Source organism: Panthera onca, chromosome F2 (assembly GCF_046562875.1).
Source record: "Panthera onca isolate mPanOnc1 chromosome F2, mPanOnc1 haplotype 2, whole genome shotgun sequence".
Classification (NCBI taxonomy): domain Eukaryota; kingdom Metazoa; phylum Chordata; class Mammalia; order Carnivora; family Felidae; genus Panthera; species Panthera onca.
Window position 1 is genome coordinate 83252360 of NC_138356.1, and position 25125 is coordinate 83277484.

Here is a 25125-nt window from a genome sequence, read left to right on the forward strand (position 1 = left end):
CCTGCGTAGGGGTGAGGCCCACGGCCACTGGGCGAGGAGCCTGGCCTATGCTGCACCCTCCTCCCTGCCTCCCAGCCTCCTGGAGGCTCCTCTGTAACTCTCCACTTCCCTGAGAAGAGCAGGGAGCTCTGGAAGGAGATTCCTTGGCAGGGGGCAGGGGGGCGGGGGGCGGGTCACAGCTGGGGGTATCCATGCCACAGGGGCAGGGATCCTGGCTCGGAAGGGCGGGGGGGGGGGGGGGGTGCGGTTTCCACAAGACTCGAGCCATAACCAGAGGGGAGAATCAGTACAAGGCCAGAGTCAGAAACCTCCCTGGGGGATGAGTCCCCTGTTCCTGGCCTGTAGCCCTGATCCCGGGACCTGGCCGCCAGCCTCTGCCTGGGCTGGCAAAGGGGGCCAGTGGTTGGCCGCCCAGATTCTGAGCTGGCTGGGCACGATGTGTGAGGGTGACAGGGGCCCTTTAGGGGCCTCGAGTGGGAGGGCTGAGGGCACTTCCAGCTCATTTGTCCGTGGTGGGCAGCTTTGCATGGCCACCAGTGCTGGGTGAAATGGGCTGAGGTCACCTTCTCCTCCCCAGTGGATATTGACCCAGTCAGCCTTGTGTCTGCAGGGCCCTCCCTTTCCTGAGCATCAGTGGTTGGAGGGGTGTCCTCGGCAGGGCTGGGGCGGGCCAGTGGGTAGGCTGCTGGGTAAATTTAGTGTGTGGGGCGGTGCGCCTGCCAAGGCCCACCTGCTAACAGCTGCCACTTGGGCCTTCCTGCCAGGGGCGGGAGGGGGCCGGCTCCGCCTCGGGCTGCTGGGTCCTGGAGGGGCAGGCCTGTGCGCTGGGGGCCCGAGGTAGCACAGAGCCGAGCCGAGGGGTGCGAGGTGAGACACTGGCTGGCTGCTTGGGGATCCTGTTCTTCCCTTTCCAGCCAGCGGGAGCCGAGGAGCCCAGGCCTGACCGGCTGCCCACAGCCCCTGTCAGAGGGCTGGTGCCTTGACCTTGTCAGATGTCAGCAGTTGGGGTAGCCACCCCTGGGCATGGCCTATCAGCTCCCTTCAGGGCCTGGGAAGGTGGGGCTCGGAGGGCCTATCACTGTTTGCTTCCCCTTGTCTCTACCAATCAGGAGCTCCAGGGAAGGGGAACTGAGGTCACCTGGCCTGTGGTGTGGATACCCAAGGGCAGCTCTAGGCTGGGGCCTGGTGAAAGGGCAGGACAGCAACCAAGAGCAGTGGAGGTGTCCCGGGTGTCCCAGGTGTCCGAGGGCCCTCCAAAGGCCCAGAGCTGCCCTGCCCCCACCTCCAACACTTCAGCCCGGAGACTCTGGCCTCTACCAGTTGCTGATCTGGGACCAAGGTCCAACCACAGGGCTCTTGCAGCCTATGGGCCATGGTTGCCAGCCCGGGAGGGGCCGGATGGAACCCTGCGTCTGAGCTTTTGCTCCCCTCCCCCGATAACCCCAGGATTCTATAGAGGCCTGGCTCAGTTGCCTGGGAGACAGGCCTGCTAGCCCAAGCAAAGATGGGGGGCCTGAGAGGGCTCGGCCCTGGCAGAGCCCTGCTGGGGTAAATCTCCAGAGGCCCCAGCTCCGTCTCCCCTTGGGGCTTAGCCCTGCTCAGCCCTGCCAACCCCTCAGGGCACTCAGCGCACCTCCCCCACCCCCACAGGCCGGGTCCCTTAGAGCTTCTTGAACCTTCTGTCTGTCCCTACCCCCCATGTAGGTCTCCTGCTCCCCCCATCGTGGGGACGCTGCGCACCACTGGGCGGGCACTGGGCCTCGCCCCAAGCCCCGCCTGCCTCCTCATGCACTCCCTATGGCTCCCTGGGGCAGAACTGTGCCCAGACTGGTGGGGCGGGGCCCAGTGGCCCCAGCTCCTTCTTCAGCCTTTTCTGTCCCGTTCAGTGGGGCCAGCAGGCTGCAGTGAAGAGGGTGCCCTTTACCTTGAGCCCCCCTACTCAGGCTCCCTCTTCCCAGCCCCAGCCCACTGAGCCCGGACCCAGCTATCCCCACTTCCGAATCCTGCCGCATCCTGACCTTCCTGCCTGGTCTGAGTAGGGTCATGGCCATGAGGGCGGGTGACCACAGCCAGGTTGCAATGAACGGGCTGAAGGAGAAGGTGCTGACGCTGGACACCATGAACCCCTGTGTTCGGAAGGTGGAGTATGCGGTGCGAGGTCCCATTGTGCTGCGTGCCCTTGAGCTGGAGCAGGAGCTGCGGCAGGTATGGCTCTGGGCCCCACCATTGTCCTCCAGGCTCCACCTGGGCAGCTGAGTCGGCTCCATTCCTCCCCAGAGTCACCTAGGACAAGGACCTGCCAGAGTAATAAAGGCTCCGTTCTCACTGCCTGTGCCCCCTCCCTCTTAGGGGGTAAAGAAGCCCTTCACTGAGGTCATTCGCGCCAACATCGGGGATGCACAGGCCATGGGGCAGAAGCCCATCACCTTCCTGCGACAGGTGAGGCTGGCTCGCCATTGCCCCGGCGCCTCTCCCCCCTCGGCCCACGTGCTCGGGCCTCAGCATTCGCTCCTCCCAGGTCCTGGCCCTCTGCGTCCACCCCGATCTCCTGAACAGCCCGGACTTCCCCGAGGATGCCAAGAGAAGGGCTGAGCGCATCTTGCAGGCGTGCGGGGGACACAGCCTGGGTAAGTGCCAGTGCCCCAACCAGCCAAAGCCCCAGGGAGGAGCAGGAGCTGGAGGGAGGCTGTCCCAAGGGAGGGGTGGATCCGCCCACCCGCTTGGAAGGGGCGGAGATCTTTGGGAGGGCTGCTAAGGGACCTCACGTGTCCTCTCTTCCCACCCGCTCTGCCCCGCCTCCTGGCTCAGGGGCCTACAGCATCAGCTCAGGCATCCAGCTGATCCGGGAGGATGTAGCGAGGTACATCGAGCGGCGCGACGGAGGCATTCCCGCGGACCCCAGTAACATTTACCTGTCCACCGGGGCCAGCGACGCCATCGTGGTAGGCCAGGGCCGAGGCAGGAGGACACCGGGGCTCTTTCTGGGCGGCCGGCAGGACTCTGTTCCTCCTGGCACCCTGGCACCGGTTCCAGGCGGGGCGGGGGACAGGTGCAGCCCCTGGCCTCACCAACCTTGTCTTCCCTTCCCCTCCCCATCCGGCCTGCAGACGGTGCTGAAGTTGCTGGTGGCTGGAGAGGGTCGCACGCGCACGGGTGTGCTCATCCCCATCCCTCAGTACCCGCTCTACTCGGCCGCGCTGGCCGAGCTCAACGCTGTGCAGGTGGATTACTACCTGGACGAGGAGCGCGCGTGGGCCCTCGACGTGGCCGAGCTGCGGCGCGCCCTGGCCCAGGCGCGGGATCATTGCTGCCCTCGCGCACTCTGCGTTATCAACCCCGGCAACCCCACTGGTGCGCCGCCCGTTCCCCCCCACCCCTTCCCCCGCCGCGGTCAGTCTGCCCTCTCTCCCTGCTCCCCCTCCCCGCTGAGCGCCGCGCCCCGAGTCTGACCCGGACCTGCTGCATGTCCCGCGCCCCAGGGCAGGTGCAAGCCCGCGAGTGCATCGAGGCCGTGATTCGCTTCGCCTTTGAGGAGCGCCTCTTCCTGATGGCGGATGAGGTGCTGGCAGGGGCTCGCCTGGGGCTTGCGGTCGGAGGGCAGCAGCGGCTGCCCCCCGTGACGCCCGTCCGCCCGCCCAGGTGTACCAAGACAACGTGTACGCGGAGGGCTCGCAGTTCCACTCGTTCAAGAAGGTGCTCACGGAGATGGGGCCGCCCTACGCGGCGCAGCAGGAGCTCGCCTCCTTCCACTCGGTCTCCAAAGGCTACATGGGAGAGTGCGTGCAGGCCGGGCGGGCGAGGGCTCGCGGCCTCCATCCTCGGCCTGCCCCCCCCCCCCCCCCCCCCCGCCGACCCTGCCTGAACACCTGTCCTCTTCCGCAGGTGTGGGTTCCGCGGCGGCTACGTGGAGGTGGTGAACATGGACCCCGCGGTGCAGTCCCAGATGCAGAAGCTGATGAGCGTGCGGCTGTGCCCGCCGGTGCCGGGCCAACTCCTGCTGGACTTGGTGGTCAGCCCTCCCGCACCCTCGGAGCCCTCCTTCGCGCAGTTCCAGGCGGTGAGCGGGAAAGGGCCCAGGGGGGCGGGGGCGCGGAGGGGGCTGCGCGACCGCGGCCCGCCCCCGCCTGATCGGCCCGCCCTCCGCCGCCGCAGGAGAGGCAGGCGGTGCTGGCCGAGCTGGCGGCGAAGGCCAAGCTCACGGAGCAAGTTTTCAACGAGGCTCCCGGCATCCGCTGCAACCCGGTGCAGGGCGCCATGTACTCCTTCCCTAGCGTGCAGCTGCCCCCGCGCGCCGTGCAGCGCGCTCAGGTCCGGGGCCTAGACCGGCGGGGCGGGGCGGGGCGGGGCGGGGCGAGGCGGGGCCCCCCGGGGGAGGGCGGGGCCTGGGAGCCGAGCCCTGACCATTCCTCCCCGCCGCCCGACCTCAGGAGCTGGGCCTGGCGCCCGACATGTTCTTCTGCTTGCGCCTTCTGGAGGAGACCGGCATCTGCGTGGTGCCCGGGAGTGGCTTCGGGCAGAAGGAAGGCACCTACCACTTCCGGTGAGGCCCGGCCCCGCGCGGCTCCTCCCCGCCGCCCGCAACACCTTTGCTTACCTCCCTCCCTTTTTAGGATGACCATTCTGCCCCCTTTGGAGAAGCTGCGGCCTCTGCTGGAGAAGCTGAGCCAGTTCCACGCCAAGTTCACCCGAGAGTACTCCTAACCATTCCCCTCCCCGCTTTGGGGCCAGGCTTGGCCGGCAGGGCCGACCCTGGACTTACCATGCCCAGGGCCCTGGGGGTCTCTGGAGCCCTCAGGACTTGCTCCTGCTGCCTGTGGGGCTGGGCCCCCTGCCTTTCTGCAGGCCCCCAATAAAGCTATGAAGCAGCCTGACTAGTTCAGGTGTGCGTACCTGTATGAGCTTCCCCTGCCTTTATCCACTCCGGAGTCCCTTTCTGAGCTGGGGTTCTGTGCCGGCCTGGAGAGCCTGCGCGGCGGGGCTGGGGGGGTGGGCGGGCGACATTTGTCAGCCTTCAGGAGGAGTGGTCAAGGAGGGCTCCCGGAGGAGGTGACCTTACAACAGATGCAGTGCCTCTCATGGGCTGCGTTTCCACTCTGGTGTCTGGTCCCAAGGCAGAGAGTGGCCAACTTCACATAAAAATTAGGAAGAGAAGGAGGCGTGAAGGAAGGTACTGGGCCTTTCTGTTAGGGTTGGTGATGACTCTGGACAAAGAAACAGGGGAACTGAGTCCCAGGGTGGCCACATCAGAAACAGTAGCCTAAGGAAGACACAGAAAGCTGTGTCCCCTGGCCTGGCTCCCCTTGCTATACTGTCCACCTCTCCTGGCAGCAGTGAACTGTAGGCTGGAGCTGGCTGGATGGGTGGGCAGCACTCAAGGGAGGACGTCTTGGTCTTCCTCCTAAATGGGCAGATGGCCTGGTGCTGCCACCCGAGGCTGCTGGAAAGCAGGGGAGGGGAGGGGAGGAAGAATGAGCAAGCGACTCTTGCTTTGTTTGTATGCATTTGAAGTGTGAGATGTGATATCCTAGCGCAAATGCAGTCCTGGGGCCAGTGAGGGTGGAGGCCCCTCCCAAGCCCAAGCGCCCAAGCGCAGGGGCCGGGAAACACGAGTGTGTAAAATGCTGACAGAGGGGTACCCTGGGGAGGCCCAGGCCCTGGCGGGTGTGCAGCCCTCTGTCCTTGCCACTGGAGCAAGGACTAGTGTCTACGGTGTGCGCACTCTGTGGGTCACTGCAGTCTTCTTACGGAGGGATGGCAGTCCCCTTTTTACAGACGAGGAAACTTGTCGAAGTGACAGGAGACCCACTCGGTGGCTGCACCAGCTGTTGCTCTCAGGGTTGGGCTGGCCTCGGGGTCAAGGGTTAGGAGCCAGTACTAGCACTCTAGCTCTGTCTGCTCTGGAGGTGGTTCCTAACCCTGGGCCACACCCGCTACCTCCTCTGGGCCTTGGGAGCCCTCTGGGATGCAGCTGTGGGCAGGGGAGAGAAGGCATGAAACGCTTGGAGGGGCCCCTGCCTCCACAGAGCCGGCTGGAGTCAGGCGGGACTTGGGCCTGCCTGCCCTCCTCTCCTGGCCTTGTCACTGGACGCTAGAGGGCGTCGCGGGGAGCAGCTGGCTGCGTCCCTCCGGCTGAGACCTTTCACACAAACCTGCCTTTCATGGTCCTCTGTGGCCACTGGCTAGAGGAAGGCACCGGAAGCACAGCCAGAAGGAGGCGAGGGTGCCAGCGGCGGAAGTAAGCAGTAGTAGACCGTGGGGGCTGCCGGAAGGACCCGGTGGACACTGCAGAGCCAGGCTCCAGGTGAGGCACCAAGGAAGCAAGCACTTCTGCAGAGTTAGGGTGTGGGTCCAGGGGGTCTGGGAGCCGGACCCGATAACCTTGGGAAGGACCGGGATGGGCCACAGACTCGACATCAGCCAGGCTGCCCGCGGCGCGTGCTCAAGGCTCCCCGGCCGCGCCCGGAGTGGCCACGGGGGGCGCCCGAGGGCGGCCGGCGCTCTGGCCCGCTTCTCAAGCTCTGTGGCCGCCGCATCTCGCGGCTGCGTAGAGAGCGGTCTATGGAGGGCGCGCCGCCTCCGGACCCGAGGGTACCGGTCCTGACGCCAGCCTGCACAGCCCTGACCTGACTGGCCCAGCCCAAGAGCCATGACGCCGTATGATCCCTGACTTCATCCTGACCGGAGCGGGCCCCACCCGGAACCGCTTTGCCTGCCCCTACTCCAAGCCGTACCTCTGATTCCGATCCGGGCCCTGACCTGGCCTTGAACCCAGCCCGGGCCACCAGATTCCAGGCCCAGCCCCAGCCCCTGATCCCCCAGCACTCGCCCTCGGGCTCCCCGCGCTCCTGGCCATGCATGGGAAGCTCCTGCCGCTGGCCGGGCTCTACCTAGTGCAAGGCTTGCCCTATGGGCTGCAGTCCGGCCTGCTGCCCGTGCTGCTGCGGGCGCGTGGCCTCTCCCTGACACGTGTGGGACTGGCCAAAGTGCTGTACCTGCCGTGGCTGTTTAAACTCGTGTGGGCCCCACTGGTGGACACGCGGGGCTCCCTGAGGGTCTGGCTGATGCTCAGCACGGCTGCTCTGGGCCTGGTGTGTGGGCTGCTGGCAGTCCTGCCTCCTGCAGAAGGTGGCCGGGCTGGGCTGCCTGTCACCGTGGCAGGGCTGCTTCTGCTGCTGAACCTGGGTGCGGCTGTGCAGGACGTGGCCCTGGACACGCTGGCCGTACAACTCTTGGAGCCAGCCGAGCTAGGGCCTGGTAACACAGTACAGGTGGTCGCTTATAAGCTAGGGGCAGTGCTGGCGGGAGGGGGCCTGTTGGCCCTCGTGCCTACCCTCTCCTGGCCCCTGCTCTTTCTGCTCCTGGCTGCCATCTATTGGTTGGCTGCTGCCCTGGTCTGGGCTGCACCAGCCCTGCAGCAGTTGCCTGTATCTCAGCCCTCAGAACGACCCCTCCGCACCCTGCACCTTCTGCAGGAATTGCTGGCCATGCCTGGTACTCTGTGGACAGCAGGCTTTGTGCTCACTTACAAACTGGGTAAGTGAGGCCTTGAGTCAGGCAACAGCAGGGACGGGAGCCTGCAGGTGGATCCCCAGGAGCCCTGGAACCCGTTTTGTGGCCTTCTGGGGTACTAACTGTAGGCTGGAGCTCAGCCTGGCTCGGCAGCTGGGGTTTGCCTCTGGTCCTTCTCCAGCTCTGGCTGCATGGCTTCTGTGAGCTCCAGCCATAGCCCCTTGGGTCTCAGATGCTGCTTCATGCTGACCCTACGCTCGGCTGATGCCCAGTCCCAGCTGTCTCCTGGCACCCGTGGCCCAGGACAGGGGCAAGGCAGGGGCCTGGCTAGGGGAAGGCAACTGAGGCCCCAAGTGAAGAGAGGTGGGCAGCCCCCCTGCTGGCGTTCTCCCCACAGGTGAGCAGGGCGCCAGCAGCTTGTTTCCGCTCTTCCTGCTGGACCACGGCATCTCTACTCCAGAGCTGGGCCTGTGGAACGGTGTGGGCGCTGTGGTCTGCTCCATTGTAGGCTCGTCCCTGGGCGGGGCCCTGCTGGCCAGGCACTGGTGAGCCCTCCTCAGCTTGCCCCACCCACCTGCTCACACCTGCCTTGCCCCACACTCCCTGACCTGCCCCATCTCCCCACCCCAGGCAACCACTGCCTTTGCTGAGGTGTGTGCTTCGCTTCCGTCTTGGTGGTCTGGCCTGCCAGACCACCCTGCTCTTCCACCTGGACACCCCGGGGGTCAGGCTGGGCCCCAGCACCGTCCTGAGAGGTGAGGGGCAGGCCACGGGAGGGGAGGAGTCCAGAGTCCCGGGCCCTACTGATCTTGGCCCTCCCAGGGGCAGCCTTGTTGAGCCTGTGTCTGCAACACTTCCTGGGGGGCCTGGTTACAACCACCACATTCACCCTGATGATGCACTGCAGCCAGCTGGCACCCAGTGCCCTGCAGGTAAGACGGTGTGGCTGGGATGCCCAGGGGCTGCAGGGCTGGGATCCAAGCAAGCCCTCATTTGATCTCACACCCCACCCCACCCCACCCCACCCCACCCTCGCAGGCCACACACTACAGCCTCCTGGCCACTCTGGAGCTGCTGGGGAAGCTGTTCCTGGGCACACTGGCTGGAGCCCTGGCTGACAGCCTGGGGCTGCATCTCTGCTTCTCCCTCTTCCTTGCTCTCTCAGGCATGCCCATTCTGTATCTGGGTCTGGCACCCAGCACCCTGGCCTGAGCTGGGTGGCCAGCCCACCTAATAAAGCTGAGCATGCCCACGGCCTAGCTGTCTGGGATGTGTGATGGGCAAGGCTGTCCTCAGGCTGTGGGGGCTGCCCCATAAGAAAAGAGGGTTCCTAAGAATGACTTGAGCTTTTTTTATTCCGCGTTTTGGGGCCCCTTCGCCCCGCTTCTGGTGGTGGGCTTTGCCCAAGTAGTCAGTCACTGTCTTGGCCACAAATGTCCCTTCTCTTTTCCCTGATAAACTGCCACACCTGGCTCCCTCCGCACGGTGGCCACACAGCCCCCTGTGTGTGACATGGGGGAGCAGGGCTGGCCTGCGGCAGGGTGGTCAGTGGCCCCACAGCAGGATCTCCTCTGTAGCTAAACGCATCAGGGCACGGAAGCTCAGATGCAGGTGTTTTCTCCAGAAACGCCGGTCCCGCCCGTACACCTGGGCTGGATAGCAGGGGCTTCCTGTGGTGGAGTGGGAGACACGGCCCTGAGGACTCTGGGCCAGACCTGGCCCCTGCCCATGTCCGAACCCAGCCTCCCAGGCCCTCACCGATGCCATGGAAGATACGGGCCACAGCCCTGCCCGAGAACTGCTGGTCTGGCCACGAGGACAGGAGATGGCGGATGTCCTGGCGTATCTGGTCCTCCCAGTCCTGGATCTGTGGGTGGCAGGCACGTGAGGCCAGCCCACGCTTCCACAGCACCAAGTTCCGCACAGCCCACCGTGGTGCAAGGCAGGAGACAGAGTGTGTAAGCGTGTGCACGCACTTTGCTGCCTGACCTCACTGCAGGCCTGTGTCCTCTCTTCAACCCCCCGGGAGGGGCTGGCACTCACCCTGGCCTGTCCTGGCTCTGGGCCCTGCTCGTCCTCCATGCCTCCTGGCCCCTCTTCCTCGAAGTAGCCGCTGAGCAGAGCCTTGAGCCTGGCACTGTGCTCCTCATCAGGCTGCTCCAAGCAGGGCCCGCAGCTGGGGAAGGCTACACTGGGGTGAGAGGAATCTGTCAGCGAGGTTCACCAGAGGGGGAAGTGGGGGTGGCCTCAGGCCCCGCCCACCTCTCCTGCACCTGTGAAAGGCCTGGAAGGTGCGTCGCAGGCGTGCCAGGGCCTCCTGCTCACGGGTTTGTACACGTTCATATAGGAAGTCACAGATCTGGTCCTTCTCGTGGGCTGTCAGGTCTCCGGGGCTGTGCAGACAGAAGGCGAGCTCCCGGAACTCCACCAGCACCCCTGTGTCCCGATGTGCACCTGTCAGAGAGCTTGTGAGACACAGGCAGGAGGGCGGCAAGCAGGGCTGGGTCCAAGCAGGGTTGGGGGCAAGGCTCACCTGTCCTGGGCTCTGGGTGCCACTGCAGTTGACGGAGAGCCTGCTTTGCAGGGGCGAGCTTCCAGCCCATCGAGTCGGCCAACTTAACCACGTCAAACTCTACGGAATAGCTTCCTTCACCTATGTTTTCCTGTGGCTGCTGGGCTAACCAGACCGCCAGTGGAGGACACCTGTCCCAGGGAAAGGGATATGTGATTAGCAGCCCTGGTCCTGTGTCCCTGGCCCCAGCCTGGGGTGGGATGTGTGCTCACCTGCGGGCCAGGGCCTGGAGCTGGGGGAGGCCCCCAGGGCAGCGCAGGTGGCAGTAGGCATAGGTGGGTGCCAGCAGCTCCAGCCAGCGCTGTGGGTGTAGCTCCAGGTAGCACAGCAGGGTCTCAATGGCTGGAGGCAGAGCAAGGCTTAGGGGACACAGGGACGTGGGGATGTGGGGAGGTACCCACTCCTGCCCCCAGTTCCTCACCCTCCTCAGGCATGTCCAGGGCCTGCACCAGCGGCTGCACTGGGAGTGCCCGCTCATGACCCAGGCACTGGGCTAGGCCTTTGTTGCTGGCTTGCTCGGCCTCGCTCGGGGACACGGTCACAGGCCTGTCTTGGCTCTTGGCTCCCTCCTGCTCTGGGGGCTGTTGGGCATGGGTGCAGGTGCAGGGTGGGAACGAGCACTGTACCAACTTCTTCACGGCAAGGAAGTCGGAGGCCTCGGCATGCACGTGTCTACGCAACTCCTGCAGGTCTTGACCCTGTGAAAGAATAGCTGTAAACGTGGGGCGGTGGGGTGGGGTGGGGTGGGGTGGGGGGAGCTCAAGTGGGGCAAGTAAGAACCTGGGGCTGTAGAAAGAGGTGGCAGTGTGCGGGCTGGCCGTCCCGTCCAGCCCGGCCCACAGCCTGCACGTAGCTCTCAAAGCTGGGGGGCAGCCCCAGGTGCAGCACGGCCCGCACGTCTGGCCGGTCCAGCCCCATCCCGAAGGCCACTGTGGCCACCACCACCCGCAGCCGGCCCTCCATGAAGGCCTGCTGCACCCGCCGCCGCTCCCGGGCACACATGCCGGCGTGGTAGGCTTCGGCCACAGCTTCCGGGGCCTGGCCTGCAGAGAAGACACAGACAGTTGGGTAGAACGTGTTCCTGGGGCAGGTCCGTGGGGCACAGCCCTGCTGACCTCCCCTCTAGGCCCCAGGTCCCAGGCCTCACGCAGGCAGGTGCGGAGCAGCGCAGCAATGCGCTCCGTGTCTTCGCGTCTGTTGCAGTAGACGATGACAGAGCTCAGGTCGCGAAAACGATCACTCTGCAGCAGTGTCACCAAAGCCTGGTGGGCGACAGCGGTCAGCACGGGCTGTCAGAGGCAGTGCCTCTGCCAGGCCCCGGTGTGTCCACTCACCTGGTCTGGGTTCCTGTCCGTGGACACAGAGAGGTACAGGTTGGTGGGGATGGTGACTGGCCCTCTGAGGACATGCTCCTCAGCCACGCCTAGACGCTGAGCTATGTCTCTTGAGGTGCTGTGCGTAGCCGTGGCTGTAAGACCCAGAAAGCAGCGGACACCCATGTGTTCCCGCAGCACCTGTGTGGGAGAGGAGCCAGTGAAGGTGCCCCACCCACCCTCCCTTGCCCCTTCACTTGTACCCCAAAGAAGACTCACCTTGCAGACACGCAGGTAGCAGGGCCGGAAGTTGTGGGACCACTGGGACAGGCAGTGGGCCTCGTCGACACAGGCAAAGGCAACGGGAGGCAGCTGAGGGAGGGAGCCAGGGGTCCCTGCCGCAGCCCCAACCAGTGCCTCGGGTGACAGCATCAGAACGTGCACCTGGGCCGCCTGAACCTGAGGACGGCAAGGTCAGGAGCATCATCGAGGGCCTGCCTTCTGTCCCTACCCATCTTGCTGTGTAAGGCCCCTCCCTCACCTTCTTCAGGGCAGAGTCCCGCTCCTTCCTGGTCATGCCTGAATGGATGCAGGCTGCCTTCAGGCATGGGGGCAGGCCAGACACCTGTGGGTACAAAAGGACAACCGGTTGCAAGCCACCCTCCCCCTGCTCTTCCTCAAACAGCGCTCAATGGTGCTTGGCCTGACAGCTGTTGCCATCTTCAACCTGGGCTCCCTAGGGAGAAAAATCCCAGCTCGTAGATCCTGTGACTAAGGATTCAGAGCCCCCTATGAGCCTCGGTTCAGGAGTGCCAAGAGCAGACAGGCCCCACTGGGGACGTCCTCCCTCCCAAGAGCTGCTCCTCTTGGGGGTGGACTCAGGTCTGGCCAGCTGTGTCCCTGCTGCCCTTGGACCATTGCCAGGCCGGGGACCATGGACAGAGCTGGCAGGTTGAGAATAGCTGAGCTCTCTACAGCTCCGGCCAAGTAACTGACAGCAGCCCCAAAGGGTCGGAAGAGCAGTGGGCACTGGTTCCTGCCTTCTGCATGTGCTGGAGGGGTCCCGTCTGCGCACCTGGTCGTCCATGAGAGACAGGAGGGGAGAGATGACCAGTGTGAGGCAGGGGCTCCGCCGGGCATAAAGCAGCGCAGGGAGCTGGTAGCACAAGGACTTGCCAGCACCGGTGGGCAACACCAGCAGTGTGGATATGCCTGGTGGGAACAAGGGTCAGTGTGCTATCCTGTGGCCAGGCCTTGGCCCTGTCCCATCCCCCAACAGCCAAGCTCACCAGAGAGGATCCGCATGACCGCATGCTCCTGTCCGGGGCGGAAGGCACGGTGCCCTAGCTGCTCCAGGGCCTGGAATACCTCAGCTGGCGTCTCTGTGGACACAGGTGTTGGTCAGCATGGCCTCAAGTTGCCCCCATCCCCCAGTAAAGGCTCTCGGCTGAAAAGCATCTGCTCACCTGCCACTTGCCCAGAGGGCCCTGGTGGGTAAAGTGGTGGCACGGTAGGGGGCAGGCAGGGCACCCGGGGCACAGGCTGTTCCACGGTGACCAACAGCTCAGGCCCAACAGGCTCTGGATCTTTCTCACTCACTAGAAACAGATGGAAAAGGGTGGTGTGGGAACTCCAGGCTGGGCTGGGGTCATTCTAGCAAAAACATACCTAGCTACAACCTGCCCTCCACCCCTTCATTCACCAGGGAGTCGGCAGCTGGCACTGCCCGTCCTCTGGACTACTTCCTCCAAAGTGAGCAGGGTCTGTGTGGCGTCTTCATTCTCACCACCTTTCTTCTGGGGGGCTTGGGTATGCTCTAGGTTAGGTAGAAGAAGCAGATAGAATCTTTCACTTGAGCTACAGGTGCTCCCCCCCCCCCCCCCGCAAGAGTACAAGTCCTCTCCAAAAACCTCAGCCCGGCCCACCACCAGAGCAGAGGTCTCACCTGGTTGGGGGCACTGGGATGACCAGTGGCCTAGCTGCCCACACCGGAAGCAAGAATTCTTGAGTGTGGCTCTGGGCCGACCACCTACAAAATGCTCCCCTTTCTTTTGCCACTTCTGCTTCCACATCTGGGGGCCATAAGAGAGGGTCACGTGGCAAGAGGCAGTAGGGGTGAAGGGAGTGCCTGCCAGCACCTCACCTGCTTGCGGAGGAGCCTTCCACGGAGAGCCGGGCCCCGCACGTAGCGTTTCTGCTTCATGTTGAGCCGCACGTAATTACCTCCGTTCCGCACAGCTACTCTAGAAGGGATGTACAAGTGGGCCATGCCCCAAGCCTGCCCCAACCTGGCTCGACTTAAGGTGACCCTACTGGGAGGCTGAAGCTGTGGTACCTGGAGGCTGTGGCGCCACTGGGGCGCTGTGCCCACAGGGGTTTTCCCGAAGGGTCTTCTGCATGTTCTGCAGTCCCAGCTTCCTCAGGCAGGGGTCCTATTTGGCCACTGTCTTGCTGGGCCTGTGCAGGGCTCCCCTCTGGCTCCCTGTTCCGTGTCCACCTCTTGCCTTGACTGTCGCCAGGTTGGGGGCTCCCTGCACTGACTCCAGCTGTCTGTAGGGCTTGAGCCTCAGGGCTAGTGCTGGGACCAGGGACAGGTGGGACACATGAAGTCAGAGACTGTGACTGCTCTACACCCAAGTTAGGCTGGCAGGCCTTGGAAGCCCCCAGAAAATCTGGGGCCCCATTGTGACACCGCTCCAGCCAGCCAGGGTCTAGGGAGCCCAGTCGCAGGCTCAAGGATGCCTGTAGCTGCTGGAGGCAGCCCAGCCTCAGCTGGGGCCCAGCAGGCTGCAAGGGCACCTCACTGACTTCTTCTGGAGAGATGAGGGCAGCCCCTGCACCTGGTGGCCTTGGGGTGGGCATCTCGGACGAGGGTCTTCGTGGAGTCCGGGGTATGCGGCTCAGGGCTGGCCCAGCCTGGTGGGGGTGCGGGGGAACAGACCAACAAGCAGGAACTCAGGTCTCCAGGCTGCCGCCGACCTGAACTCCCCCCAGAAGTTTCCGCCTGATTAGTGCTGCAAGAGCGTACGTGTGCACGTTTGCACAGGCACATGTGCGTGGAAGGGTTAGCAGAAAAGGGTATCTGGGGGTCCGGTCACTAAGTGGAGAGTAGCTCTGGGTACAGGTTGGATGCACTGACTGCCTGGCTCTTAGCTCTCACCTGCAGGGTGCCCTTGAGGTTGGCCTTAAGCCTCTCTCCGTAGTCCCGCACAGACCCTGGCCGGCTTGGCCCAGAAAGAGGAGGATGTGGACTGTGGGTCGCAGCCCGATTCAAGTGGGGCCCCCAGCAGCTGGGTTCTGGCACCTGCAAGAAGAGGCGGTGGGAGTCCGAGCGGGAGAAAGGCTGGTGCGAGGGGCAGAGTTGTCCCCAGCTCCCTTCCCCAGCCCCCAGGCCCTCCTCCACCATGTCCAGTCCTCCCCCAATGTTCTGTGCCCCACACAGGCTCGTTCACGGCTCCTCTGGGCTCTGCCACGCAGGAGACTGGCCGGGAGGCTGGGGCGTCAAGGCCTGGGTACCTCCTCTGCCTGCACGGGAAGCGATTGCTTGGGGCCGCGGGGTCCGACCCCTTCTGCCTCCTTCAGGGCCTCCTTCAGGGCGCGGTACTCCCGGTAGAGCGCTGGGGATGGGGTGAAGGGTTACTGGGGGGCCGCCGGTCGCCCCACCCACCCTGCGCCCCTCCTTCCGCCCCGCGTCGGCGGGCTCACCCCGGGTATCCTCAGGCGCCGCCGCCACGTCCTCCTGTGAAGGGAGCGCGTCAGCCGGAGGCCGCACCCTCAACCCCCCGTCCCCGGACAGCCCGCACCTGGCCCGGCCGCCTCCCGCGCCGCCGCCGGAACGCGCTCTCCCAAGCCTGCAGCCGCTCCCGCACGTCCCGCAGTCGCTCCATGGCGCTCGCCCCGCGGCCGCGGGCCCCGCAAATCTCCCGCCGCGAGGGAGACGCCGGCCGCCAGCCAATGGGGGCGTCCCGCAGCGTCGGAGGCGGGGCGTCTGGGCAGCCTCCTCCGGGACAGCCAATCAGTGGGACCCTCATGGGAAGACCAATGGGTGGTGGCTACGTCATCGCGGTGCGCGGAGGCGCTGGGCGGGGCGCGGCGGACCGTGAGGCGGGGCCGGTGGCGGTCGTAGCGGCTGTGGGGCCGGTGAGCGCGGGCGGCCGGCTGGGGATGGAGCGGGGCGGCGTGCGCCCCCGGCCCTCCCTGGCTGCACGAAGCAGGCGCGGGTGCTCGGGGCGGGCGCCGCCCGGGAGGCGGGAGCGGGAGTCGGGCGGTTCGTTCGCGGGGTGGGGAAGGATCTGGAGCCCTGCGTCGGGCAGAGCGACCTCGGGCCCCGGGGGGCGACGCACCGGCTTCGAGGGGCATATCCCGTCCGGGAGGAGGAGGGCGTCGCATTGATGGTGTCCCTCGGCTCGAGCCCGGGAGGAGCCGGGCGGGGGGCGTCTTGGAGCAAACGCCGGGAGCCGCGGGCCGGCGGGAGGGGGCGGCGGCCACCACACAAGAGGCTCCTCCCATGGTGACCACACTGGCTGCTTTCGTTTCCTCTCGTGACAGGTGCTCGGTTGGTCTGTCCTGTCACAGCGAGGTATGAGTCGTCCTCGCGAGAATTGTCTACAGGCAGAGCAAGGCCGAGGGTTGACGTTCGGGGCGTCTCAAGAACCAGTGCCCTAAGGACTTTCGTTGTGTATGAGGTCCGGAAGAACAGGGACTCTGGGGCCCGACTGCTCCCTCTTCCCTGAGCTCATCGCCCAGGCTGTGACCTTGGCCGGGCAAGATTTAGGGCTTAGTTTTCTAATCTGTTTCTGGGGGGATGACTGGGAAGCAGTTTTGAGGATGAGATGTTTGGCCCGCTGAGAGTCCACTGGCTGTTATTGCTGCTGAAGTCAGTAACAGAGCTGATATCCAGGTACCCCCCGGGGTCCCAGGCCTTTTTTATATGCCCCTCGTTAACTTGGATGCGCTTTCTGCTGCTGCCTCTACTCATCTGAACAATTCCTGGCCTGGGGTCTTATGAATCCTATAGGTGTGAGAGTCACTGTGGTTTTTTAGGGAAAAGGGAGGTGTTTAGACAGGTGACAAAGACTTTGGTGGATGAGGTTTGCTGTTTGTTTTTCTGTAAGTCTGCAAAGATCTCCATGCTTGGCAGTACTACTGGACCATAGTAGTTAGGACTGAGGGTCATGCTGAAGGCTTGGGTTACTCAGGCTGTCTGGACACAATGTTCCCTGGGTACCAGTGCTTTTTACCTATGCTGGTATTTATTAAGCTGCGTCAGTGCTTCCAGTTCCTGTCCAAGGACCACCTGCAAGAGCTGGAGGAGGGTGGGGCAGGTTCCCGCCCCTTGGGAGTATCTTAGCCCCTCTAGTGTTTGTGTGCTTTGTGAGCTTTATTCTGGTTTTGAAGAAAAGAGGATCTCTGATAAGCAGCTTTGTGAGGCCTGAAGTACAGACGTTGGGGGGGGGGGGGGGTCCTGCAGAGCAACCGTCATCAAAAGCACACCCAGGCAAGTGGTCATTTTTGGTGTTGTGCTATTTATGTACTGTTTGATGGCTAAGTTTTCCTAAAGAGGCACCATGCTTCTGGAAGTAGGGAACTGGGGGGGCGGCCCCGTTCCTAGTTTCATTCAGTTCAACCCATTGTTAGGCACCTAGCACTTGCTTTTTGGTGCCACGGTCCTCCATTGAGTGCCAACTCTGTGCTAAGCACCACGCTGGGTTTTCCCACCACCAGCGATGGAGGAGGCTATGGCCGGGTGGTGGCCTGGGGTCTGTCCTCCCCGCTGAAGGGCCCTTCCCTGCAGGTGGCTTCCTGCCTGGCCCGGCGCCATGCACACGCTTGTGTTCCTGAGCACGCGGCAGGTGCTCCAGTGTCAGCCAGCTGCCTGCCAGGCCCTACCCCTGCTGCCTCGAGAGCTCTTCCCCCTGCTGTTCAAGGTGGCCTTCATGGACAAGAAGACTGTTGTGCTTCGCGAGCTGGTGCACACATGGCCCTTCCCGCTGCTCAGCTTCCAGCAGCTGCTGCAGGAATGTGCTCACTGCAGCCGGGCCTTGCTGCAAGAGCGCCCCAGCACAGAGAGCATGCAGGCTGTGATCCTGGGGCTGACAGCCCGGCTCCACACCCCAGAGACCGAGGCTGGCACACAGCCTCTCTGCAGGTATGGGTGCACCTGAGGGGCTCTCAGGCACGGGGGGTACAGAGAGGGTTCCCCCCTGAGGTTCCAGGCGAGTGCAAGAGCTCAGTGCGGAAACAGGCATGTGGCTTCTGTCCCAAGGTGGCTGGGAGTGGGTGTGGGTTCTGCTTCTCTGTCTCCTGCTTCAGCCTACCCGTGCTCCCAGGAAGCATGCCCTGCGGGTGCTGGACATGACGGGCCTACTGGATGACGGCGTGGAGCAGGACCCTGGCACCATGAGCATGTGGGACTGCACAGCAGCTGTGGCCCGCACCTGCATAGCACAGCAGCAGGGCGGGACTGCGGATCCTGGGCCGGCCCCCATTCCTGTGGAGGTTCGTGTGGACCTGCGGGTGAACCGGGCCTCTTACTCGTTCCTGCGGGAGGCACTCCGGAGCAGTGTGGGCAGTCCCCTGCGGCTCTGCTGCCGGGACCTGCGGGCTGAGGACCTGCCCATGCGCAACACTGTGGCTTTGCTGCAGCTGCTGGATGCGGGCTGCCTGCGCCGTGTGGACCTGCGCTTTAACAACTTGGGCCTGCGTGGCCTGTCTGTTATCATCCCACATGTGGCCCGATTCCAGCACCTGGCCAGCCTACGGCTGCACTATGTGCACGGGGACTCGAGGCAGCCCTCTGTGGATGGCGAGGACAACTTTCGCTACTTCCTGGCCCAGATGGGCCGCTTCACTTGTCTGCGGGAGCTCAGCATGGGCTCCTCTCTTCTCTCGGGGCGGCTGGACCAGCTGCTCAGGTGAGCAAGCCCCACTATTGCCCTGTCCTTTTCCCCTCTTCCGAGACCCTGCCCTGGTCCTACTTGGTTGTGACCTGTGTCCCCTGTTATAGCACCCTGCAGAGTCCCTTGGAGAGCCTGGAGCTGGCCTTCTGTGCCCTGCTGCCCGAGGATCTGCGCTTCCTGGCACGGAGCCCCCATGCTGTCCACCTCAAGAAGTTGGACCTTAGTGGCAACGACCTGTCCGGCAGCCAGCTGGAGCCTTTCCAGGGTCTGCTGCAGGCAGCAGCAGCCACACTGCTACACCTTGAGCTGACTGAGTGCCAGCTTGCTGATACCCAGCTGCTGGCCACGCTCCCTGTGTTGACGCGCTGTACCAGCCTCCGCTACCTCGGTCTCTATGGCAACCCACTGTCCATGGCGGGCCTCAAGGAGCTCCTACGGGATTCAGTAGTGCAGGCTGAGCTACGCACGGTGGTGCACCCCTTCCCTGTGGACTGCTATGAGGGTTTGCCCTGGCCACCGCCTGCCTCTGTCCTGCTGGAAGCTTCCATCAATGAGGAGAAGTTTGCTCGTGTGGAGGCGGAGTTGCACCAGCTGCTACTGGCCTCAGGTCGTGCTCATGTGCTCTGGACCACTGACATTTATGGGCGCCTGGCCGCAGACTACTTCAGCCTATGACCTCCAGGCTGTCCTGGTGTTCAGGGCTGCTGGAGACCCCTCCCTGCCTTAGGTAGACAGAGCCTTTGCTGGGACCCTGTTGGAGGCCTGACACGGAGTCACTGGTCTCTGGTTTCCTTGCTCTTGGGCTCTCACAGCCTTCCGATGCTTGGTGGAGCACCTTGCGAGGTTTTGCCCTGTACCTGTTCCCCTGACTGGCTGACTGTGGGCTTAAGGGCTGGATTCCAGGCCTGTTAAGGCCAGGCTTGGTTTGGGTGCACTTGGCTGCCCTCTGGTGTCCTGGTCCTCTCTTTGGAATGTTTCTGGGGTCCCAGCTGTGAGCTGAGAGGGTGTTCTGTCTGGGCCCTTCCCAAGAACAGACTGCTCTGGGGTTGAAGCTGGAACAGGGACCTGCTTCAGGGTGGGTTGGGTCCCCACGCACTGGAGCCTTTCATGGTTCTCTCTGCCCTGGCACCCGGGAGACAACCTGGCTGGGCTTTGGAGCCAGCGGGTGTCATTAAGGTACAAATGTGCAGTGTGTTTGGAACTTAAATTTGTGGTGTTTTTTTCTGTCCTAACTGGTCAGAATGACATGTCACTGGCTCTGCTGTCCCCTCCAGCGTAGCCACTGGGTAACAGCTGTCTTCCGGTCTGCTGTCCCCCTCCCCCTTTCCTGGGCACCTCCACAGCCCTTCGCCTCTCCCACCTTGGGGAGGCCCCAGGTCCTCCAGCAGGCTGGCGGGCCAGTGGCCGGACCTGCAGAGCTAGCGATTAGGGTGATGCTGGAGGGATCTTTTCTGGAGGGCTTCGGTAGGGCCGTGGGGAGCCTCCTCGGCCACCGTCCCTTGACGCCTTAGGGCTTCTGTCCGCAGAGCTTGGGGTCCGCAGGTGCCTGCGCCCCGCCCTCGGGCCCCCAGATCCCACACATGGCTCGCCGCACACTGCGCAGCTTTTACCCTTTACTGACTGCGCTGGAGCATGCGCGGGGCGAGCCCGCGGGCCTGCCAATCCGCGGAGACTACGTCATCAGCGAGCGCCCGCCCGCCCCTCTGGGCCGCACTCTTCAGCAGTGGATCTCGTAGGCTGCCGGTGGCTGCAGCGGGAGGCCCTGCGCCGGCCCGGTTGCTGCGCCATCGGCAGCCTCCGTCGGGCCCTCGGCGAAGAGTGGCTTGGAACGGTCGATGACGAACATCTCGTGGCCTCGCTCGTCGCGGAGCTCCTCGAGCTGCGCGAAGGTGCAGGGCCCGTCCGAATAGTCGTTGACGAACAGCGCGCCCTCCCCCGGCAGTCCCGGCGCCTTTTTTCTCTTGCGCCGCCGGCGGCAGATCATGGTCGCCAGCAGCAGCGCCGTGAGCGTAAGGAGCGCGATGGCGCCCGCGATGGCCGTCTGGGTGGCCAGGCCCAGGGCGCGGAAGGCCATGCTGCCGGCCTCTTGCAGGGGCTCGTGGCTGACGGGGCCGGCGGCCGGAGGCGGCGGGGGCGCCAGCTGCAGCTGCTGCTGCTGGGACAGGTTGACCAGGAGCTGGAAGGGCACGCGGGCGGCGCCGCCGGCGTTGGAGGCCTCGCACTCGTACTTTCCAGCGTGGGCCAGGGTGATGTTGGTGAGGAAGAGCATGCCGCTGCCCGTGTCAGAGGCGCCGGGCCCGCCGGGGCGCGGTGCCCCGCCTTCTGGCTGGATCTGGGCCCGTGGCTGCCCTTCACGAGGCTGGGCCACCTTTCTCCAGGTCACCAGGGGCTGCGGGTAGCCGGAAGCCTGGCAGGCAACGCGCAGGTCCTCACCCAGGTTGGCCGTCACCTCCAGCGGCTCCACGTGTACAGAGGGCGGGATGCAGATGAGGCTACTGCCAGATATGTCCAGGAGACTTTGAAGTGCCAGGCGCGGGGGCTCTGCACACATGATGTTCTTGTCCCTGGAGCTGAGCAGCCGCTGGCCCCCTTCCTTGATCCAAGCTCCCAGCCAGTGCAGGGCACAGTCACAGCGCCATGGGTTCTCTGTGGGCAGAGCAGTGGCGGACGGGTAGCTCAGGAATGGTCCCAGAACAACCTGTGCAGTTGGGCTTCTGCTGGCCAGAACCGGAACCCCTTCCCCACCTCCCGGAGAGGAGCCCCTGCCACCTCTTCTCTGACCTCAAGCTCCCTGGAGTGTGGGCAAGCTCTTCCCTCCCCCTGCAGTTCTGTGCTGCGTGGTCCAGTTCACTAATTTCTAAGAAAGCCTCTGCTCCTTTGAAGTCTCTCCCTACAGCAAGTCCCATTACTTGGGTGGATAGTCGGTGTCCCCAAAGGCATCCCACAGCACTGAGACCTCACCAATCCTGTCAGCCTCGTCCTCAGGTGCTGTGTCCTGGAAATGCCAGCCCTAGTTTTGTCTTTCCAGTTTCTGTCTGTCACCCCCATAGCTCCCGAGTGTCCAATCCCTCAACAGAGGATTTCTACCTTTTCTGTCTTAGTCCTTAGGCCAAGTCCCTGAGCTGTGCCCCTTCCAGCACTCCCATTCCTATCAGCCGCCCACGGATGGGTCCAGGTGATGGTATGACCCTGCAGAGCGCTCCTGGATGGTCTGGGATTCAGAGCCACTGCCATCAAAGCCCACTCCACACCTGGGCCTGCTTCCCACTGCCACCACTGTGGCCGAGGAAGATACCTTGGCATGAGAACCTTCCCCAGGAGGTACCTGTGAGGCGCAGGACCTGCAGGCTGGCCAGGGGCTGTAGGGCCTCACGACTGATGGTGCCCAGTTGGTTCCTGCTGAGGTCCAGCAATGCTAGTGAGGAAAGCCCAGCCAGGGCCTGGTCCTCCAGCAGCTCAATGCTGTTTTCCTGCAGGTGCAGCTCCTGCAGTCGCTGAGGGAAGGACAGCACATCATCAGGGGAAGGGGCCCTGGCGGCCAGGTCCCCTTCTTACGGAGCTAACCTGGGTTAACTCTTCTCCCTTTCACTGCTCCAGCCCCGCAGGGCAGGTGGAGGTATCGGAGGACCCTTGCCCTTGCCCACCTTCCCCCCCTCACCGGTAGGTGCAGGAAGGTGAAATCCAGCAGCTGCACTAGCTGGTTACCAGCCAGGTAGAGTGCACGCAGCTGGGCCAGGCCCGCGAAAGCGCCAACTCGCAAGCCGCGTAGCCGGTTGCCGGTGAGCGCTAGCTCTAGCAGGCGTGACTGCGCGCGGAAGACGCCTGGCTCCAGGGCGCGCAGGCTGTTATTGTGCAGGTAGAGACGGCGCAGGGCGGCGAGAGGCGCCAGTACGCCCGGTTCCAGGCGCGCGATGCTGTTGTCCTGCAGGAACAGCGTCTGCGGGCCGGAGGGAGGGTGGGAGGGTGTTTACCCTGCTGAGGGAGTCTCCCTCCCCTGGGGCTCTCCAGCACCCACAGGGACATTCACACACCCCTCCCTCCGTGTCGCGGGCACCTCTAGCCCGCGGCCCAGTGGCCCCAAGCGGTGCCCACCTGCGTCCCGGGTGGGATTCCGGGCGGGACGACGCGAAGCCGCAGGGCGCCGCACTCCACCGTGGCGCTGTAGCAGCGGCAGGCGGCTGGGCAGCCGGCAGCGCGGGGCGGGAAGCCAGGGAACCACAGCAGCCACAGCAGCAGCAATGTGGGCGCCCCCGGGGCCATCTCCCGCGGGACCGGCCGCGGACCACGAAGCTGCAACCTCCTGACGGGCCTCCTTACAGTCCGCCCTGGATGTGATGTGCCTCCTGAAACACAGGTTGGCAGGCCTGCCCCTAACACTTGAGAGCCAGCGAAGAACATGGATGGAGGCCCACACCCTGTGTCTAATTTCTGAAAAGTTATAAATCAGTTCAAGCAACCGATAAAAACAAAAACAAGAAACAAACAAAAAAGTTGGCTTTTTTCCTTTGCAAAAACACAGTCATGAAGATTTGGAGCATCAGGTTCCAGTTTAGAATTTCCAGAGTTCTTAGTCTTACCACACTGGCCATGTGGGGAGAGCCAACACCACCCCAGCCCCCTTCTCTTCCCATCTATTTCCATCTGGCACTGTAAGGGATTTTGCACTCATGCATGTGGGTGTCCCTACTTTCTAGCAATTAGCCACTCCTTGACTCCAAGGTACAAGAGCCTGGTGCAAAGTGTGGGCTTGGGAACATGTAGGTGGTGAAGCCCAGGACCCAGTTACCCAAGTGCAGGCTAGAAGGGGAAGAGGCTCTAGGAAGACATTTCTCCTTGTCCACATGGAGATGTCCAAAAGCAGAGCCCAGAGCAGAAGTCTTGTGCCCCCAAGACGAAGCCCAAGGCCCCACACCACAAGTGCCCTTGTCTTCACCTGACCCTGACCCAGCATTGTCTAGTCCTTTTTTATCCCTAGAACTCATGCTCTGTCTCCTGACCCTGGGACCCACCTGATGTATGTTGATGGGAAACATGGGTAGAACTGATCCTGGGAGCCACCAGCCACAGGAAAATGCAAGCATAGCTTGGCCAGCCCCTGCCCAAGCCCTTGTGGGGGTGAGGGTGGGTGGAACAGCTTAGACAGAATTAGGGTTAATTCTCAGGAACTTGTTAGACAATTGGGGGTTGTGATACACAATAGGAAAGTCAGTTCACGAGCCATGGCCTATGTTCTCTCTGCTGTTTCCCAGAATAGTGCTTCTGTTTTGGGGAGTAGGAAGGGCCCTGGAACAGCTGGGTTGTAAAAGAGGGGCCTTGGGCCACCAGCTGGGTTTCTAGGATAGTTCCCAAGTGGGCTCTGGGAGCAGTGACCTCCTGGATGGTAAAGGAATATATAGTGTGTTGGGGATTTATGCACATGAACCGGTGATCCTATAAAGATGGGAAGACCTGTGTCTAGTTCCAGGCACAGTGAGTCCAGTTTTAAAGGTGGGGACATGGGCTGAGAAGCCAGCTAGTCTGGAGCCAGGGACAGCAAAGCTGAGGGTGTGCTGTCATGCAGCCTCCAGCCCTTCCTCAAATGGTCCCCACTCCGAATAACTGCCTGTTTTCCAAGTCTCTCTGCTAGCAAGAGTGAGTCATGTGGAAAGGGACCAAGTGCCCTTGATGTCTGTTCGAATCTTGCTCTAAATTGTAACTCATATGATTATTTAAAGTCACTAGAAATGAGGTAGGCACAGCAAAAGTTTTAATGGAATAGCTTTGGCCCAGGCAGAGTCAGTTCCCAGGTGTCTCAGGATGTGCGTGAAGCCCAAGAATCTAAAGGCGTACTCTGGGCTCCTGGGATCCACTTCCCTGAGCATAAGGGCTGGTTCAGGTCTTGCCCAATCAGGCTCCAGCAGCCAGTCCTCTTAAGTAGAGGGGCTTCTTGGCTTCCTCCTCAGGATTCAAGGCACTGTTCACAGGGACACCCCCTAGACGCTGATTGGAATAAAAGGGCCGGCCTGAGCAGGGATGAGGGCCCAGGCGGGAAGAGCAGAGGAGGCCAGCCCAGAAATCCTTTTACCCAGCGGACAGCCCTCTAATCCGGTTGGGCAGGGGGCGGGGCGTCACACACAGGATTCTGCGATGGCTGTTACCGTCTCCAGGGCACCCATCTGTGCGGAGACTGGAGCGGCGAGGAAGCCCTGCGACCCCCTCGGGAGCAGTGCGAAGCCCAAGTCGCGTGCCTCGATCCCCCATGGTGTCACCTGCATCCCCTCCAGCTGGGTCTGTCCCGGGCCAGTTCAGGCCAGGGCGTGGTCCCCGCCAGGTCGCCTCCCCTTCTCGATGCGCGCTGGGGACATAGCCGGGAAGGCCCCCGATCCCACCCCCATGCCCACTGACCTCGGGTCGGGCGCCCCCTCACCTGACGCTCCCGCGGCGCGGCTCCCCCGCTGAGCCCGAGGCGCCCAGGCCCACCGAGCAGTGCAGGGCGGGGGAGGGGCGGACGCCGCTCGCGCACGCGTACTGGAGCCCCTGCGCCTCCAGCCAAGCCGCCGGGGCCTGCCCCTGTAGGCGAGGGCCGAACCAAAGGACGCCCCAGGCCCGAGGTGTTGGGGGATGGGGGGGGGGGGGGAGTAGAAGGGCCCGCGACCCCGCCCCTCCTCGCGTTCGAAGCCGCGGCAGCACCTCGGACAGCGCCGAGCACCACGGGGCCGCGGTGCACCTCTGCCGCGCACGCGCATTCGGCCGGCGCGCTCTTTCGGTGGCGCGTGCGCAGCGATGCGCGGCCCGGGCCACAGCGGTGAGGGGAGAGGGGGCGGGACCTCGGCGGGGCCAGGGGCACCGGCGG

The 25125-nt window shown here is 63.7% G+C and overlaps 5 protein-coding genes across 15 annotated transcripts; 3 read left to right on the plus strand and 2 right to left on the minus strand.

Moving 5' to 3' along the window:
• The first annotated feature begins 253 nt into the window (after positions 1-253).
• On the plus strand, positions 254-4871 carry GPT (glutamic--pyruvic transaminase). Its single transcript, XM_081792171.1, has 12 exons — positions 254-1548; positions 2040-2205; positions 2350-2439; positions 2519-2627; positions 2809-2942; positions 3108-3351; positions 3480-3559; positions 3640-3776; positions 3883-4057; positions 4153-4308; positions 4428-4540; positions 4611-4871. Exons 1-12 carry the CDS (start codon positions 1505-1507, stop codon positions 4699-4701), a joined length of 1539 nt encoding a protein of 512 aa, XP_081648297.1. The 5' UTR covers positions 254-1504; the 3' UTR covers positions 4702-4871.
• Positions 4872-6329: 1458 nt separating this feature from the next.
• SLC33A2 (solute carrier family 33 member 2) lies at positions 6330-8764 on the plus strand. Its single transcript, XM_081792167.1, has 5 exons — positions 6330-7533; positions 7907-8054; positions 8140-8264; positions 8332-8441; positions 8548-8764. Exons 1-5 carry the CDS (start codon positions 6852-6854, stop codon positions 8719-8721), a joined length of 1239 nt encoding a protein of 412 aa, XP_081648293.1. The 5' UTR covers positions 6330-6851; the 3' UTR covers positions 8722-8764.
• A 97-nt stretch (positions 8765-8861) lies between these two features.
• Positions 8862-15304, minus strand: RECQL4 (RecQ like helicase 4). The gene is given in 23 exon segments (XM_081792148.1): positions 8862-9179; positions 9268-9376; positions 9553-9700; positions 9783-9963; positions 10043-10212; positions 10294-10423; positions 10503-10779; positions 10862-11124; positions 11229-11343; positions 11416-11595; positions 11674-11853; positions 11936-12019; positions 12470-12606; positions 12684-12776; positions 12861-12992; positions 13097-13210; positions 13340-13466; positions 13538-13711; positions 13714-14310; positions 14555-14698; positions 14911-15011; positions 15100-15133; positions 15198-15304. Coding segments are annotated over 23 exon segments (3699 nt in total). The 5' UTR covers positions 15282-15304; the 3' UTR covers positions 8862-9054.
• On the plus strand, positions 15280-19500 carry LRRC14 (leucine rich repeat containing 14). Of its 10 annotated transcripts, none has more exons than XM_081792154.1 (5): positions 15280-15534; positions 15943-15973; positions 17322-17542; positions 17707-18308; positions 18401-19500. In XM_081792154.1, exons 1-5 carry the CDS (start codon positions 15280-15282, stop codon positions 18966-18968), a joined length of 1677 nt encoding a protein of 558 aa, XP_081648280.1. In that variant the 3' UTR covers positions 18969-19500. The 10 variants fall into 10 exon arrangements, with proteins under 10 accessions (XP_081648280.1, XP_081648278.1, XP_081648283.1 ...); XM_081792157.1 differs by having other exon boundaries at positions 15465-15534; positions 15943-16294; positions 17189-17542; positions 17724-18308; XM_081792160.1 differs by having other exon boundaries at positions 15481-15534; positions 17189-17542; positions 17724-18308.
• Positions 19501-19840: 340 nt separating this feature from the next.
• Positions 19841-25018, minus strand: LRRC24 (leucine rich repeat containing 24). Of its 2 annotated transcripts, none has more exons than XM_081792150.1 (5): positions 24700-25018; positions 22386-22636; positions 21952-22230; positions 21619-21787; positions 19841-20939 (listed from the first exon to the last, which is right to left on the minus strand). In XM_081792150.1, the coding sequence occupies exons 1-5, from the start codon at positions 25016-25018 to the stop codon at positions 20011-20013; spliced, it is 1947 nt and encodes a 648-aa protein (XP_081648276.1). In that variant the 3' UTR covers positions 19841-20010. The 2 variants fall into 2 exon arrangements, with proteins under 2 accessions (XP_081648276.1, XP_081648277.1); XM_081792151.1 differs by having other exon boundaries at positions 22386-22721; positions 24700-24803.
• Positions 25019-25125: the final 107 nt, after the last annotated feature.

Coding starts and splice junctions, on each gene's coding strand:
- GPT (XM_081792171.1), top strand. CDS start 1,505: ATGGGGGGCCTGAGAGGGCTCGGCCCTGGCAGAGCCCTGCTGGG. Junction 1,549..2,039: donor CCTGGCAGAGCCCTGCTGGG/GTAAATCTCCAG, acceptor TGGTCTGAGTAG/GGTCATGGCCATGAGGGCGG. Junction 4,309..4,427: donor GCGCCGTGCAGCGCGCTCAG/GTCCGGGGCCTA, acceptor GCCCGACCTCAG/GAGCTGGGCCTGGCGCCCGA.
- LRRC14 (XM_081792152.1), top strand. CDS start 15,280: ATGGCGCTCGCCCCGCGGCCGCGGGCCCCGCAAATCTCCCGCCGCGAG. Junction 17,543..17,706: donor GGCACACAGCCTCTCTGCAG/GTATGGGTGCAC, acceptor CTCCTGCTTCAG/CCTACCCGTGCTCCCAGGAA. Junction 18,309..18,400: donor CGGCTGGACCAGCTGCTCAG/GTGAGCAAGCCC, acceptor CCCCTGTTATAG/CACCCTGCAGAGTCCCTTGG.
- SLC33A2 (XM_081792167.1), top strand. CDS start 6,852: ATGCATGGGAAGCTCCTGCCGCTGGCCGGGCTCTACCTAGTGCAAGGC. Junction 7,534..7,906: donor TGTGCTCACTTACAAACTGG/GTAAGTGAGGCC, acceptor TTCTCCCCACAG/GTGAGCAGGGCGCCAGCAGC. Junction 8,442..8,547: donor TGGCACCCAGTGCCCTGCAG/GTAAGACGGTGT, acceptor CCACCCTCGCAG/GCCACACACTACAGCCTCCT.
- LRRC24 (XM_081792150.1), bottom strand. CDS start 25,018: ATGCGCGTGCGCGGCAGAGGTGCACCGCGGCCCCGTGGTGCTCGGCGC. Junction 22,637..24,699: donor CCGCGCCGCGGGAGCGTCAG/GTGAGGGGGCGC, acceptor CCTGTGTTTCAG/GAGGCACATCACATCCAGGG. Junction 22,231..22,385: donor GAATCCCACCCGGGACGCAG/GTGGGCACCGCT, acceptor TCCGGCCCGCAG/ACGCTGTTCCTGCAGGACAA.